This window comes from Dermacentor variabilis, chromosome 3 (assembly GCF_050947875.1).
Source record: "Dermacentor variabilis isolate Ectoservices chromosome 3, ASM5094787v1, whole genome shotgun sequence".
NCBI classification, from domain to species: Eukaryota; Metazoa; Arthropoda; class Arachnida; order Ixodida; family Ixodidae; genus Dermacentor; species Dermacentor variabilis.
Genome location: NC_134570.1, coordinates 178,161,344 through 178,177,518, shown reverse-complemented (window position 1 = coordinate 178,177,518; position 16,175 = coordinate 178,161,344). Strand labels below are relative to the sequence as shown.

Sequence of the window (16,175 nt, the reverse complement as noted above, 5' to 3'; positions counted from 1 at the left end):
CAGCACAAATCCTCTGGACGCCGGGACACGAGTCTCTCACGGGAAACCAGGCGGCGCACGCCGCGGCTCGAGATCATGCACGCCGAGCCATCTCCGACGCGCAGAGAACACGTACCAACGACTGTGACGATGATGATGAACGGATATCCAAGAAGTACTCGGATATCTTGGCGCACTACAGGAAGCAGAGGCGCCGCTACCCGCCCGCGCATAAGACGATGAGTAGGAACCAAGCGGTAACCTGGAGAAGACTACAGGCTGGAACCTACCCACACGGAACACTGCTGCACGCCATGTACCCGGGCATCTACGGACGAGACTGCAAGTTCTGCCCGCCGGACACGCCCAACACCTTGCGCCATATGGTGCTTGGATGCAGGAATAATCGAGAAGTACCACCATCATCATCACCACCAGGCGATATCATGCAGAAAGAGGCGGATTCAGAAGAAGAATTGGAAGACCAGTGGGAGGCTCTGCTGGTGACGCAAGACCCTGACAGCCAGCTGCGGTTGGTAAACAGGGCTCGGGCGGCGGCAGCGAGCCAAGGCTACCTGGACTGAGGAGGCCACCCACCTTTGGGCTCAAGAAGCCTGGTCTTACAATAAAGTTTATTTCTCTCTCGCTCTCTTCTAAAATCTTGGAGGCTTCAATATACTTGTTTCTCAAGTTGCATCGCACTGTATCTTTATCGAACTTCTAAGCAAGCAATTAGCGGCTGCTTCTTTTTCTTAATGCAGAACAATACTCATTGTCTGGTGCTACACAAGCATGAACATAGGCCGTGCCTATTTTGAAGAATTGCTTTTTAGCGTTCCCTTTCCATTCAAGTGAACTTTCTTTCTCTGTATCTTTATTATTATCATCATAGGTGTTACAGTGCATACGCAAAAGACTGTTGGACCCAATGGCCGTAGGCTAGTGGATGGGTCCAGATATGGGAAATATAGTAGACATTCGGTGCAAGCATAGCGGGATCAATACAGGGGATGAATGCAAAACATTGGCACATTAAAAACAGAAAAGAACTTACGGCATGCGTAAAAATTATCACCAGTTACATAAATTATCACACCGCAAACAACAGAACGCCAAGCAAGAATACAGGCACAAAATGAGCGGTTTATAGCAAATAAATAGTGCTTTGGCGAAATATTCTGTTTCTTATATATATATATATATATATATATATGTGTGACATAGAGCATGTTTACTATACATAATTATTTCTTTAGATCGATTGCTAGCAGAGGCCGGCACAAGCAATCGACATGGATGACTGACTAATTAATTGCACTCTTCTGAGCACTATTTTAACTATTTACTTCAAGCAACATGCTTGAATTTATGAATTGAGAATATCACGCATCGGTGTATCACGATCTTTCGTAAGCTTCAACGTTCATGTTATTGAAACAGCCGGTTACACGGTGAATCATTTATGCTCTAGATGTTCTTTGTACTTACGTGGTGGTAAAGAGAGACACAGACGTCCCAGGGGTTGCGGGCAACATAGATGTACTTGGCCTCCTTGTTAAGCATCTCCTTGCGCAGTGGCAGGTGAGTGCAAAAACTTCGAACCGGTGTCCTACCTCCGTAGGCATCGATGCCCGATCGATATTCAATGAAATGCGCGCGCTGCGAGAACTCCTCGTATGAGTCGATGGGCTTCCCTTCCGCCAGTATCATCTGGGTGATGTACTGAACCCAATGGGTGCCACTTCTGGGGAACGACGACTGAAGAAGGTCACCTTTCCGGGGCACAAATTCTAGAGCTTGCCTTAGAGTTCCAGGGGTAGTGAAAGGACACCTCGGTACACCGTCAATAATGTGACTGTAGGGCAAACGCCTGGACCCGGCCATATCTCGTTGGGCTTCTTCGCTTTCCCAGCAGCTGCATCATCAGTAGAAAGGAACGAAAGCAACATTGTATATTATTTGATTACGCTCTACCTACATCGCCACAAGCTGGTTGAAGGAAAAGGTGTAGTAGGTGGTATAGAAAAAAAAGGACACAATTGTTTATACAGGCATTTAAAAAGCATCACACAGCAGAAGTACCAAAGAATGTTAACAAATACACCTAATATTTTAAGAACCTACAGCGCTCTTGTAGGTTGAAAAAAACATTCACCGACGATTACGATGCTCCGAAATGCGAAATATTAGCGCAGCTCTGTACGTGTTTTCATTTCGCGATGAATTGGCTGGCGCGGACAATCTGCTTCGTGCGGCGCATTGCAAACGGAGTGGAGCACGGCGCGTCTGCATCGGTAATCGGGAGATCGCGAGCGGCAGCGCGGAGGTGACGCGTGTGCGCGATTTCCAGCAGCCGCCGCACACAGACACCCAGACGGCGCGCGCCACTCTGGCGCCATCTGTTGGGCGTCGTCGCCGCAGTACGCTTTTCTTTGCACATTTAAGCCGTACACTCGTGTTTTTCTTCGGGCTTCATGGTTTCGCTGGACCCTCCTCATCTGCTTTTGTGCTCGCGTCTTTCATACCCCGCTGCGCCCTGCGTTCTCTCATCTTTTCCTGTGCTCGTTCGTTCGGTTGCGCCGACGCTCGCCGCAGGAACGGGCTCGTAAGAGCTGCGCTCTAAAAAAGCACTTTACATAACAGATTCCAAAAAAGCATATAAAAACAAATGCACATAAACAGAAACGGCTCAAGAACTTTTCTGTTTATCGACAATTAGTAAAAACCGCTGAAACGTAGGAAGGAAGTACGTAGAGAACGTGAATCAACCATACGCTACAGAGTCACTCGAAATATGCTCAAATCAGACAAACATTATCCGTGGCATGAATACGCCTGTATAAAGGTAATTCCAGTTATTATATCTACAGAATGCGTGCCAACAGAATGGAAGCGCAGTAGAGGACGGTAGGAAATTCGGCGAAGTACTGAGATTAGGAAATTTGCAGATGCAACTTACAATCAGTTAGCGCAAGAAAGAGGTAATTCGAGGTCACTGGGAGAGGCTTTCGTCCTGCAGTCGACATGAATATAGGCCGATGATGATGATAACAGTGATGCCGACTTGTAAGTACACTTACCGTTGCTCACATCATCACATGCAAGGGAGGAAACCGGCTTGTTAATTATTTCATGTCAATAAATAGCACGTAATTTTATTCAGTTTATTTCATTTGGTTATACTTCATTCGTTCACAGTGCACAACACTACGATGTTTACAAAATCTGGAGTTAAGGCTTCTTAATTCTAATTGGCATATACCACTGAGAAAATAACGTTGGCTACATGAGTCAATTAGTAGAAAAATTTATTCAGCGAAAACGTGAAAAAGCGTCATTTACTGGCCGAACTTGGAGTGCCTTCATCGCGAAAGTTTATATCTATACGGAAATCTCAATAGAACAGTACATTCTCACAATGTAAACGCTTGATGCACTGAACCTGAAGAGGAGATGCAAGTTGCAAAACCACGTTCCTGGGCAAAGTTCTCATATCTTTGTTTTTGATGGCATCCTTAAGCGTTAACATGCTCAGATATGCAGAAAATGTCGAGGCCAAATTCGAAGCTCGAGGAATAAATAAGGTGTCTTTTAATCCCTCGCGGTCGGTCGAAATGTCGCCAGTGTGCAATCGGGTAGGTAGGCCATCCTTGAGTGTTTTTTTCTCTTTGCCACAGCGCCGCCAACAGTAGCAATCTCTTGGGAAAGACGTCAATAGGGAATCTATCTTAAAACTGGGCTATTTTTGCTGCATGTTTCTCGCGTTTTTATTGGCGCTGTGCTGTAAGCCGCTTCGCCAGCGACTACTCTGATTGAGCGTACGTATTTGACGCAGCGTCGTTTGCCACATCGAGAATTGGATGCATTGGTTCTTCTGCGCTACTGCTATGTTTTTCCTATGACAAGCCAGAAAAAAAGCACTATCTCCAGCTCCAGAACTACCAATCTAAGTGCAAGTACCGAGGAACACAGCGTAAAGCGCCGCGGGCAACAAAAGAAAACCAACCGAAGCCCACCAGGCCTAACGAGGCTAATTTAAGAAAGAATATTGTTTTTTTTAGACAGCGTTTCAGAATGTTTTTTGAGTGATGATAGCCAATCATATACTGCGGATTCTGAAGCAAAAGAGAGTGGTGCCATCAAAATATGGAAAAGTGCAGTTTCTCGCAAGATACGAAGCATTCAAAGCAATATCAACCTACTACATGAAGTAAAATTCGTAGTTGTATCGGCCTGATAAATCGACCACTTCAGAAAGTGGCACACGGCCTCAGAACACCGTCGAAAAGCATTATGGGGACCTTGTGGTGCGGCTGTTTCCTGAGCAGCCACGAGCATTGGGTGCTCGGTGTCTAAATTCCTTGCTCCCATCCTAAATCATATTCAATCATATAACATTAAAATCCTACAAGTGGCCACAAGAAGTTACGTAAGTTTTGGGCGGAGCAGCTATGAAAGCGCTTTATTTTTTATTTTATGGGGTTTTACGTGGCAAAACCACTTTCTGATTATGAGGCACGCCGTAGTGGAGGACTCCGGAAATTTCGACCACCTGGGGTTCTTTAACGTGCACCTAAATCTATGTACACGGGTGTTTTCGCATTTCTCCCCCATCGAAATGCGGCCGCCGTGGCCGGCTGTAAGAGCGTCTTAGTTAATTCATTGCCTGCAGGTCACGTTATAAATGTTCTGACACCCGTTTCTCCAGTGGCTTTTTGTTCTGAAACAAAGCTATCTTTGTCTCTTCTTCGACTTTTCCACTGCTGCTTCTGTCTTGTACGCTGCGCAAGGCTGGGGTTCAGAGCTTTTTTATACATGGAAGGAGCTTGGAAGCAAAGCAAAGCGAAGCGACAAAGTCGTTTGAATATTTGAACGCGTTGCATGTCCACAATTCCCTATGGAGGTCCCTGGTGGTCGTCACCACATGAGCATCTCGGCAGCTGTGATGTTCCCTGAATCCCTCCCCCCCCTCCCCTGATAAAGCATTGCAGCAATTGCAGCGATTACGTTTCTATTAACGAGCAAGTCCAGAGTGGCGGTACATAGAACGGTAGAGAGGAGGCAGATAGAAGAGGCAGCGAATGGGCAGAACCGACGCAGTCAAGAAATGTGTGATTAACAGCCTTGCCACTATTCGCTCGCAGTTTCCATACATGGGGGGAGGGCGGAAGAGGAAAAAGGCGACATGAGAAGGCAAGGAAGCTATAGACACAACAGTTGCGGCCTAACTGAAGGTACGGGACGTTTCTGGCTATTTATGGAAAATAAACACCGTGCAAATATGTCAAGCAGGCAACTGACGCAGGGCATGCAGACGAAAGGCCACATTAAATCACCGTAGAGTCTAGGCGACACTACGGAAACGGTCCCAGGTTAAATTAACACTCCTGTGGTTAATTAACACTTCCTTGTAGCCTTGCGGCTATGGCATTGCTCGACGTCACTGCTTGATCCAGACCACGGCAGCCGTACTTCGATGGGAGTGAGAAACGAAAACGCTCGTGCGCCTAGGTTTACGTGCACATTAAAGAACACCAATGTGTAAAAATTCTTCCAGGGTCGTCCACTACGTCGCGCCTCATAATCCTATTGTGGCTTTCGCACGTGCAGCTCCATAATTCAGTTCCGGTATAACACTTCTACCAGGATGCGACGTGCCATGTGAGGCAATGACAACGCTCAACCCTCTTCGAGGTTATGAAGAACGCCTCAAGCAAGCACGCCTCCCTGCGCGTTCTGTGCACTACGCAGACAAGCAGCAGTGGTGCACGCGAGGTAACGTGTGACGTCAGCTCACCACTCCCGCACCGCAGTAAACGTTATGGAAGCTAAACACTCGCCGTCCACTTCACCACTAATTTTCGTCAATCAAAGTAAACAACGCAGAAAGCTTCGCTTACATCGAATCAGACAGTGCGTAGGAGTGAGTGAAATAACTATTCATTATCCGGAAATTGGGAGGCCCGGGCTCAGGGCCACCTGGATGGCCACTGGGAGCTGTTGCTCCCTTACGGCCTCCATGGCTCGCTGGACGACCCAAAGTTAGTCTTGGAGTTCTGAGCTGAGCAGCGCGGCCGACTACCGCGCCCGTAGATTTTCCGGTAGCACTGACATTTTATCTTGATGTATTTTACACCCCCGTAATATGCTTTGAAGGGTGGCTCGATCAAAGTTGCATAGCTTGCATATATCGCTTGAGGTCCGCATAATTATTCTGGAAGCAGTTGTAAGAAATGTCGGTCTTTTAAGGCCCGGTAACGCTAAAGTGACATGACACCAATGCCCATAAGCGTGATGCCGATGCCAACACTCTGCCGACTAATCAGCAGACCATGTCACCAAGACATTTTGTCACACTAGACCGACAACGACACCTGCGCTACCGGTGACAATGAGTCGCCGTTAAATTAATAAATCCTGGAGTCTTGCATTGTGAAACCACAATATGATTATGACGAACAACGACGTCATAACGACGTAGGGGATACCTGAATAATGTTGACCACCTGGAGTTACTTGCCGCGCACCCGATGCCTGGTACCGAGCGTTTTTTGCATTTTACCCCATCGAAATGCTACCTCCGGATATGGAAATCGAACCCGCGGCCTATTGCTTAGCAGCACAACGCTACAGCCGCTCAGCCCCCGTGACGGGTAACGAGTTTTCGTAGTGTGACAGGATTTGCTGGCGACTACGCTGACAAAACCAGTGTGCCCGCCACCGTCTGGCCGGTCTTCGTGCGGTGCCTCACTGCACGAAAACAGTGCCCCGACAGCGCCACTACCACAGCAACTCCGCCACTCAATATTGCAACGCGTCGACAAAACGAGGCCGAAGAACAGGGCGGTTCCCGCGAGGAGCGGGAGTACTTCAACGGCTATCTTCCCGATCGATAATCTCCTGCTAGCGTTCTTCTGTAAATAAACACAAGATCGTCTGTAACAGTTTTTGTGGAGACACGGCGCACCTGGACCGCGAAACACGCATCTCCACATACATGGTGATGATCCATACACGATGATCCGACATCCGGTCATCTGGGATTCAGTCGCAAGCGGCAGTGCCCAGGAACGTTTTCACTGGCCACAGATGCGTCGCGCAGCAAAGCAATAGGTTGACAGCTTTAATAAATGTCAACGTCACAGGCGACATTCAAGGCCCTCTTCAGGCCTCCTCCACCCAGTAATTCTTCCGCATACATCCTCTGAAAAGGTTGGTATCAATGTACTGATCCCTTTCCACGGTCATCGCACAACAATGGATGGGTCATCGTTGTGTTGAACATGTTACGCGCTACGCAGAAACAGTGCCAATACCCTTATGCACCACTGCTTGCGTCACTGCTTTTTTTGTGGCGCTTCGTTACTGTGCGCCACTGCCCGCCTCACGTTCTCATAAATTACCGCGGTCGGCAGTTCGTCGGCCTCGCTCTCGAAGAGCACCCTCGTCGATGCAGCGCTCAGTTCCGACAGTCAGCGCAGTATCGTCCACCGACCAACGGGCTTGTTGAAAGGAGGAACTGAACGCCGACGAGCATGCTGGCCATGTACGAGTCCTCTGACCACAAGAACTGGGATGACGTCTTCCCATTGATCGCGTATGCGTCAAAAAAGAGAATGAAACAATTCACTACAGCTCTTTTTACCTTCTTTATGGCCGATCGCCGCGGACCTGCCTTGACTTCATCCTACCCATTTCTTTGTACACCAAAGATCCAGTTGCCAAGATGCCTCGCACGCACGCATCGAAAAACCGCTCGAAGCAGCGGTACGACAGCACTTTTGTGAACTAGATTACTAACTGGAGTGTAGTAGACGATGGTCGAGTGGACCAACGGCGCTCTCCCGCTGAGGTTCCTGTGTGGAAAATTTATGCGAGAGCGCTGCGAGCGAACTGGCTTGGGGCGGAGACGTGCTTCACGGCGTATTAAACCTTAGTTCGCTGCGGCCTGAGACCGATTGCGCGCGTGTGCTCTTACAATGGTGCTTTATCTCAGCCCCAAATTTATATTCACTCCTTTTTGCTGCGTATGCGTATTTGAGGCATGGCTTATACAGCATAACGTCTTCAATTTTGCTGTCGTTGTCAAGTGCGCCATCTGCTAGCGAGCCCACGTTCGTTGCGCGCACGCTGGCGGACGCCAAGTTGCTTTCGACAAAATTTGAGGAATAAAATCTTTTGTGGTTTTACTTGCTTTGGGGCGCCCGCGACTCTTGTCGACAAGAACAAATTATAGTTTTAGCCAGGTGAACTGTTATTTTAAAGCGAAATATTTACTGGCCGCGAACTTGCGATTTCGCCGTGGCGGTGCTCCGAGGAGGCACATGACGTCACCACGTGCGCCTCGCCGCGAATATTTCTCCTCTCTCGCTCCCTAGTCACTACTGCGCATGCGCCACTAGTAGCACCGAGCCACAGGCGTGCCGCCGCTCCTTTCCGCCGCCGCCGTTTGGTATGACGTCACACCGCGTTCCTCGTCGATGCGCTCGCCTCCGTTCGCTTCCCTAATTGGGTCGCATGCCTGATGACATGTCGGAGGATTGAAAAGGAGAGCTCGCGTGCGCCGCAACCACAGTTGAGGCAGCCGTATAAACGGCGACAATTCTGACAAGTAGGAGGAGGCCTGGAATCGACATCGGAACGAGCTAAAGAGGAAACGAATCGCCCAGGAAACAGACGAACAGCGCGCCGAACGACTGGCTAAAAGCCGCAACATAGCTAGACAACTAGACTAACCTGGACTTGCAATCAAGATGAACCAAGGCTAACCATGCTTTGCGTTAACTTTCGCTACGTATATCCTGGCATAGCCGAGCTAAGCCACTGCCAATTTTTGTAACACTGTTTTCAAAAAGCAGCACCTAATTTTTGCCACAGAAGCCGGCTATCTGCAACGTGAAGTTACGTAAGAAAATTTTATTGATATCGAGTAATTTTACGTGCGCTGTTGGTTGTTGGTTGAATAATTACGCGAAACCCCGTGTGGCAGAAAACACAGCGTCGGACGGCGCTTCGACAAAAAGAATGTAGATTGATGTTCCGCACCACGCAAACCCAACCACTTATCTACCACCACAGTTGCTCTCATCTTGTCTTTCATTCTTTACAAAGTTATTCCTGGAAATTTTGAGAATGGCTGCCCACAAACAAATTTAATGACAGAAAACCACCGACAGTACATATATTTTATGTTACCTCTTCTCAGACTGAAATAATGAAAGTGCGAAACAATAACACCAGTTCGACCCATCAAAATTCCGCGTTGCTATCAGAAAGCTTGCTTTCGTGCATAGCGTTCTCTGCCAGCGTTTCCCGCTACACGCTACGGTTACGTGAACTGCAGTTGCCGGAAATGACGAAAAACAGTCAGGGGTCTTTGAATTATATCGCATTCCACTCGTAAAGGCGAAGCTTAAGCGTCCTGGAAATTTTTTTTTGATCAGAGACAGCGATCAAATTACCAATATTATAGTGCAATCAACTAGGTTTCCTAACTGCGTGGCGCGAAGAGATGCAAATGACCAATGTACTTCTAGGTAAATCTATGGGTACATAGACATATATATCGACGACATATATGTAAGTGAAAAATTATCAAATATTGTAAATGAACTGATTGAAAAATTTAGGACTCCCGACCGGAATATGCGTGTTTCTTATAAATGCTGGACCAGCCACCAGCTGAACCAGTAACCTTTCTGAGAAAAGGAATCAAGGCAATTATTGGATGTTAATATAAAAAACAGTGTTGCGGACAAGATATTGCCTATGTATTCAAACTGAATCGGGGAGACCAGGAAATCTTTACCAATTTATTCTCTGTGGCTTGTGTGGCGATATACATAAACGAGCCAACAGCGGAAATGAAGTAGAAGCATAAAGTACAATCGAATGGTGTTTGCTATTCAGGTCGTATTTGACTGCACAATTCACTAATCAAGATTATTGAATAGCCTTATGCGTTCGAATCTAACGCATAACTGCACTTTTGATGTCTCGAACGTGAGGGGCCGATGCAAGGGAGGACACCCATTGCGAATAACTGTGCTGCTGGAGAGTCGTGGCTGAAGAAGGTGCCAGCTGTGGATCAGCAGAAACGCAGCGTTTTGGGTCAGCCTGTAAATCCGCTAACTTGATTCACGTAAGAAAAACATTTTTTGACAGTCTCACTACGTTTGTAACCCATTAAAACTTGGTGTCCAATGTGGTACCACACTTATTTTCTTCAATGAACGCAGAAGATCTACAGCTATCTGTAGGTTATGTGAGACATGCTGTTCCTTTAATTGCTTCATTACAGTCCTTATAATTGGGCACCGGATAATTGAAAGGCAGCCCTTTATAACACAGAAGCTGCTCACTTGAGCGGACCTACAAGTTGGAGCAACATTACATTTAGGTATGAAATATGAGACAAGCATAAGATGTTTTTCACAGAAATCAGACTCCAGAATAATTTCCTTAGTTCAAACTCCTAGAATAAAGTCGAATTCCGCAACATTGGTTGGGACTCATGAGCTCGAGTTTAGCAGCCCAACGCCATATACACTATGTAGCCACTAATGAGGCTACCGCGCCACTTTTTTTGTCCTTTCTGTTGTTCAGCATGTACTTTAAAAAAATCTCACACAGCTTACGGGCCAAAGATTAACATATATAATGGATACCGAAAACTGTTTTCGGCCCCCGAGGTCCGACCGCAGTAAAAGAACCCGTACCAATCACTCCGTATTACTCACCGCCACCTACATCATGTGTCCATGTTTCTCGATGGTTCCGCCAGTACCTTCCGGGAACTATAAGACGACATTGCTATGGGGGAGCCCGTTCGTCATAATTTAATTTAAGCGGTTTACGGTCGTTTCGAATCTCATAGATTTCAGGATGTGCATTGAAGCTGTGTAATTTAAATGCATAACGTGTCTGTGCGTACAATTTCATTGCAACGTTTCAAAAATGCTTCGCTTAACCAAGATTCCAACAACCTATCGATTATGTAAGCGGGCGACGAAGGGTTCGCTTCAAAGAGATTTCAAGACGTGCTTTTCATCAGCTTATTTCACATGAATAATATGTCTCTTTGCATAGGATTTAAACGTCCCAAGAAAGCTTCACTTAATGTAGATGGGTTACTGCATACCTGGTGTCCCACACATGTTGTTCAGCAATCTCAATCTTTGAAAAATTATGGCTATTTATTACTGTGCTCACAGAAATTCCTTAAAATTTCATTGCTTAGAAACGCTTTGCCTTTCAGATTTTTCTCAAGCTTGTAAAACATATTTTTTCGGGAAAGCGAATATAACAGATAATGTGCTGTGCAACCCAAAACAACTGGCCCGCTTAACCTACAAAAACCTTTCGTCATTACGCAATAGTGCTTATTTGCTACGTCAGTCGGGAAAAGCCCCTTTCACGTCAAAGCGCCCTACCCGCGCTTGTCGTCCGTGGTTCAAAGGCATCCTCGCGGCAACATTTGTGAAGATAACCCCCGATAATTGCAAAATAACTTGGAAAATCATGTAAGCTATGAACAGTAGACCTTCCTTTGTGCAATATGTATTTGTGCCATACACGAATAAAACTACACAATACATAGCCGCATTTGATTGTTGGGCGCATGCCTTATTCTGTAGATCGAACTATTCTTTGCCTGTCCACGGCCTTTTCACCCGCTCCTCACCCGGGCCCTTTACGGGTGTTGGTTGTTGCTGACTTGTCGTGCATGCACCATCTTGGACCACAAGTTATGTACCACTGGGTATATGCGCCGATAGACACCTGGGGCCACTGGGCTCGTGCAGCTGGGCATATGTAACTCTGTATGCGTTCTAATAGGCAACTTGGGCTGATGAGTGTGGGAAAATCTTGGTGAATTTTCCACAATAGGTATGTGCCAATGGGCAGGTGCGTGAGTACACATACAGAAAATGCGATAAGTGAAAAAGTCGGCAACAATACCACCGCGGTGGCATAAAAAGTAAAGTGAACAGAATGAAACGAGCGCTTGCATTGAGCCAGGAGCCTTAAGTTATAGAGAAATAGAGAAACGAAAAGGGAAAGGTAGGAAGGTTAACCAAGGAAATGATCGGATTTCTGTGCTACACTTGGGGAGGGGAAATGCAAAGAATAGATGAGAAGGCGAGCGGGGAAAACATGTGCGATGCGGCGAGTTTTTGCTTCTTCGATGCGTCGTCATTAATTAATGACGTCGGCTATCGTGGAAAAAATCTTATGCACAATAAGATGACAATCGCCGTCTGCTATGCTTCAGTACGTGGTTGACTTCGTCTTCTTCTGACATGCTCCCGTCAACCTTGCGGCGAAGGGCGAGGACTTCTTGGATGTATGTCACATGATTCGGTCGACGCCTCTACGCGGGACCCAAGTTCCCTTTGCGCAGCTTCCTGACAGCCAACAGTTTTCGCGAACAAGTCCTGGAGATTTTGCTTGCATTGCTCCCAGCTCGTCAGTTCTTACTTGTGGTTTCGAAACCAGAGTCATGCCATTCCTTTCAGGTAGAAAATTATTTTAGCCAGCATAATACTTTTGGACTACCTGTTCACGGCCGCTGTGCTCTTCCACATTTGGAGCCGCTCATTGACGTCAAGATTATTCGTCGCAGAAAACGTTCCTGGCTCGTGGGACTGCGACGATATGACTGTCGGCGTTGAAATCCATTCTAAGAATATATGCGCTTATGGCACTTAGTGGGAACATTGGTGGTGTTTTAAAGCAGTCTTTTAGTAAGGGATCGGTGGGGAAGTCACATTTCACTTCAGGAGCAAATTGTTTTGCACCCTCTCACCATAGGAAAAATTAGGGCAACCTTTTTTCCTTCACTTAGTGTAGGCTTGTGTAGACGAGTGTAGTGCTGGGCAGAGGTTATGACGTAGTGTACTGCACTTGGCTCGCTGGGCTGTAGCCAATCACAGCTGACTGCGCGTGGTCTTCTGCATCAGCAGACGAAAAGCACGTGATTTCGCACTTACCGGCTGCGTATGCGTGTTAGCGGCGACAACACTCAAGGGAGCGTCGCAACGAGCCTTACTAGTAGCCGCTTGCCATCAGTCGTCGAACGTTCCAGAGCAATCGCTGGAACCCGCGTGTCTTCCACGGAGTTCTACACCATTAGCGTCGCGCATACAAGCAATCAAATTAGACAATGTTTGGTGACAGACAGCGGATGGAACCATCGATGACATTCCAGAAACTTCCGAGACATCCAGGCGCGTACGGCGCTGTGCGATATCATTTGTTAGGCGGTTAAACGAGGTCGCGCGATAAAGATAGACAATTACACGTGTCAATATTGTTTGACATCCGCTGCCTGCATTTATCGAAACTGCAGTATAGAAAGTGTAGTTTTCATGCTGCACTACAGCTATAAAAATGACTTCGTGTAGGTAGGTGGCGCTAAATTATTCTTCGTCAAGTAAAAAATGGCCAACTTCCTGCACCAACTACACTCTTGTAGCCAGTGTATATAAAAACATAGCCCTATCGACTTCAAGAAGCACGAAATTTAAACCATAAGGCGATTTATTAGAGCTAGCGTTAGAACTGTAATTGTAGAGCAAGTGGGATTCACTCTGTACGCAGTAGCGTCTTGATAGGCAGCAGGGAGGGCGAGGGAGTGTATATGCGTGTGCACGTCTTGAGTGTGCATGCGCGTGTACTTGAGTTTGTGTGTTCGCGCGTGCTTGTGTCTCCGTACTTGAATCTGCGTGCGCACGAGCGCGTTTATGCGTCTGTGAGCATACGGGCGTTTGTGTATGCGTGCCTTTCTGTGTGCGTGCGTGCATGCGCACAATTTTCTTCGTGTGTAGAAGCGTGGGCGCGTGTAAATGTGCATGGATGTGAACGTGCCTGTTATATGTGCGTCTGTATGCGTAAGAGAGAGAGAGAGAGAGAAAGGTGAACATCTCTTTGTGTGTATAGGAGCGTGTGAGAAGCAATACTTCCTTACTTGCACCTACTCTCGGAAGCAAATGAAATATAGATATTAAAATTATGGGGTTTTTGCGTGTCAATATCACAATCTGATTATGATGCACACCGTAGTGAGAAATTCCGGAATAATTTCGACCACCCAAGGCTCTTTACCTTGTACTTAAATCAAAGTACACGGGTGTTTTCGCATTCTGTCCTCATCGAAATGCGGCCTCCGTGACCAGGATTTGATCCCGCGACCTCGTGCTTAGCAGCCCAACACCCCAGACACTAAGCAAGTACGGCGCGGATATAGAGTTTACTTGAATCTTACTTATATCCACAGAGACAAGAACGAATGGCACTGCCTTCATACCATTATCACTTTCAGAAAACGAAACCGATGCGAAAAGAAGAAAAAATATAAGGAGCCATTTCACTCTGTGAAGCTGGATGACCGGCTAAGCTGTAGCACATCACACAGGATTAGACAACGGGTCATGTATTTACTTTCACCATTTGGTAATGGTAGTGATGATAGCCTTGTGATTGCTGTGATATAGATAGGTTGGTCCGGTTACAACCTTACACAGAATCTTGGCCAAAGTAGAATATATACACGAACGTTGTTACTTAATTGAGTTACGTGGATTGGTGTAGCACTTAAAACGAGATTGCTCTTGCGCAAACTCAGTGAACCATTTCTTTCTGGGTTTGAAATGCCCACATTGAAGTCTCCAATGGTGATCACAAGGGTAGTGTCATCGCGGCTAACCAATGCAAAGTGCGTAGTCATGAACTTCTCGATACCACACTTGGGTGTGTCTGAACATATATAGACAGTGGATATCATAATTCCGTCTTTCGCTTGTACGGCACAGACAACCCCACAGTCGGTGCTCCTCTCCTCTTACGAGTCATGTTGTATGGTTGTACATGCATTTCCTCCTCTGCATATATGGCAATGCCTTCTCCGCGTGAGGCCATGTGCGGTTTACAAACGATCCCAGCATACCCATCGACGTGAAACAATGCATCTTTATTTATTTAAGGAAAAGAAGAAGAATTAATCTTCTTTTTCTTTTTCTCTCCTTCTTCTTCTTCTTCTTCTTCTTCTTCTTATTATTATTATTATTATTATTATTATTATTATTATTATTGGCGGGGCAGTTGAATAATGCTTCACCTACGCCGCATGACGGCCCGATATTCCACAACCTCCGGGATCGGCCCATATTTTTGCTCCCTGACACGACAAATGCATGTCGGGGCAGAGGTACACAGCTTAGCTGTGAAAGCTCCTGTGCAGTCAGCATGGCCACCTTGTATTTTGTCTCGACGGCACCATCACCATCGGCACGGTGCCGCGAGGCGCTGCTAGCGGTACGCGTTCGTTATGTTCTTTGCCTCTTGACGGCGATGACGCGCTAAGACTGCACCATCATTGGGTCGTGCACCCCTTCTTCGACCAAGCAAGCTCTTGACGGCACACGTAGACTGTTGTATTGACATGAAAGCTTTAAACTACTTGATTTAAAAAAAATGTACATCGAAAGCGGACTGGCCGCAAGGAACGTACTCACGAAGCGATGCCATTGATGGCAATATCACAAAAGACTGGGCTCGGTCAGGTCGCCCTTAAAGACGTTCTTTTTCTGCGTTAGTTATGCTTTCAGACTTTATCTGCAAAACATTTGTACAAAGTCGAAGCAGGTTAATAATTGTTCGCTCAGCTAGATAATCTCGTAGACTGGCTCCGAGCTACTCATTTCCGCTAGCCGCCTAAGACCAATTATTGATAATTTAGTTATCATACCTTCGCTTATAACGCAAACAATTGCTGAACTCACTCCCTACCTAGAGGCTACCAATTTGAACATTCGAATGATAACAATAATCTCGGCAAGATTGTCGAGCGCCTTGTCCTGTCTGTATTCCTTCTTGCGTGCCGTCGCTATTGGCGCTTCCCCTATTGGAAGAAAAGATTTACATTGCTCTTTTAAACTTTGGCGCCGTTAAAAGATAACTGCCTGGATATTCACGGTGGAGTGCGCTTCTGATAAAGCAGGTGCGAATGCTTAGACGGGTTTTCTTGGCGCAATTCCAGTTCAACTTAAGCACATGTGCCCAACAGTACACATGTGCCATTACGACGGACTCTCCTACGTTATACATGAAGCACTTCAGCCCTACGGTGTATCACAAAAGGTGTGCGAGAACATTGTGCGTGCTCCCAATTACATATATGAGCGTTGGTGGCATCA

General features: G+C 46.6%; 1 protein-coding gene across 2 annotated transcripts in view; it reads right to left on the bottom strand.

Moving 5' to 3' along the window:
- LOC142576543 (sulfotransferase 1A1-like) overlaps positions 1 to 16,175 on the bottom strand; it is a 97,011-nt gene that overhangs the window by 19,726 nt on the left and 61,110 nt on the right. Inside the window, exons 1-2 of one of the 2 annotated variants that reach the window (XM_075686709.1) lie at positions 15,491 to 15,522; positions 1,468 to 1,894 (exon numbers count right to left, since the gene is read on the bottom strand). In XM_075686709.1, the coding sequence (XP_075542824.1) occupies positions 1,468 to 1,894; positions 15,491 to 15,507 (444 nt within the window). In that variant the 5' untranslated portion in view covers positions 15,508 to 15,522. Of the gene's footprint in view, positions 1 to 1,467; positions 1,895 to 15,490; positions 15,523 to 16,175 lie in introns of those variants that run through there. The other variant, XM_075686710.1, reaches the window with a different exon arrangement.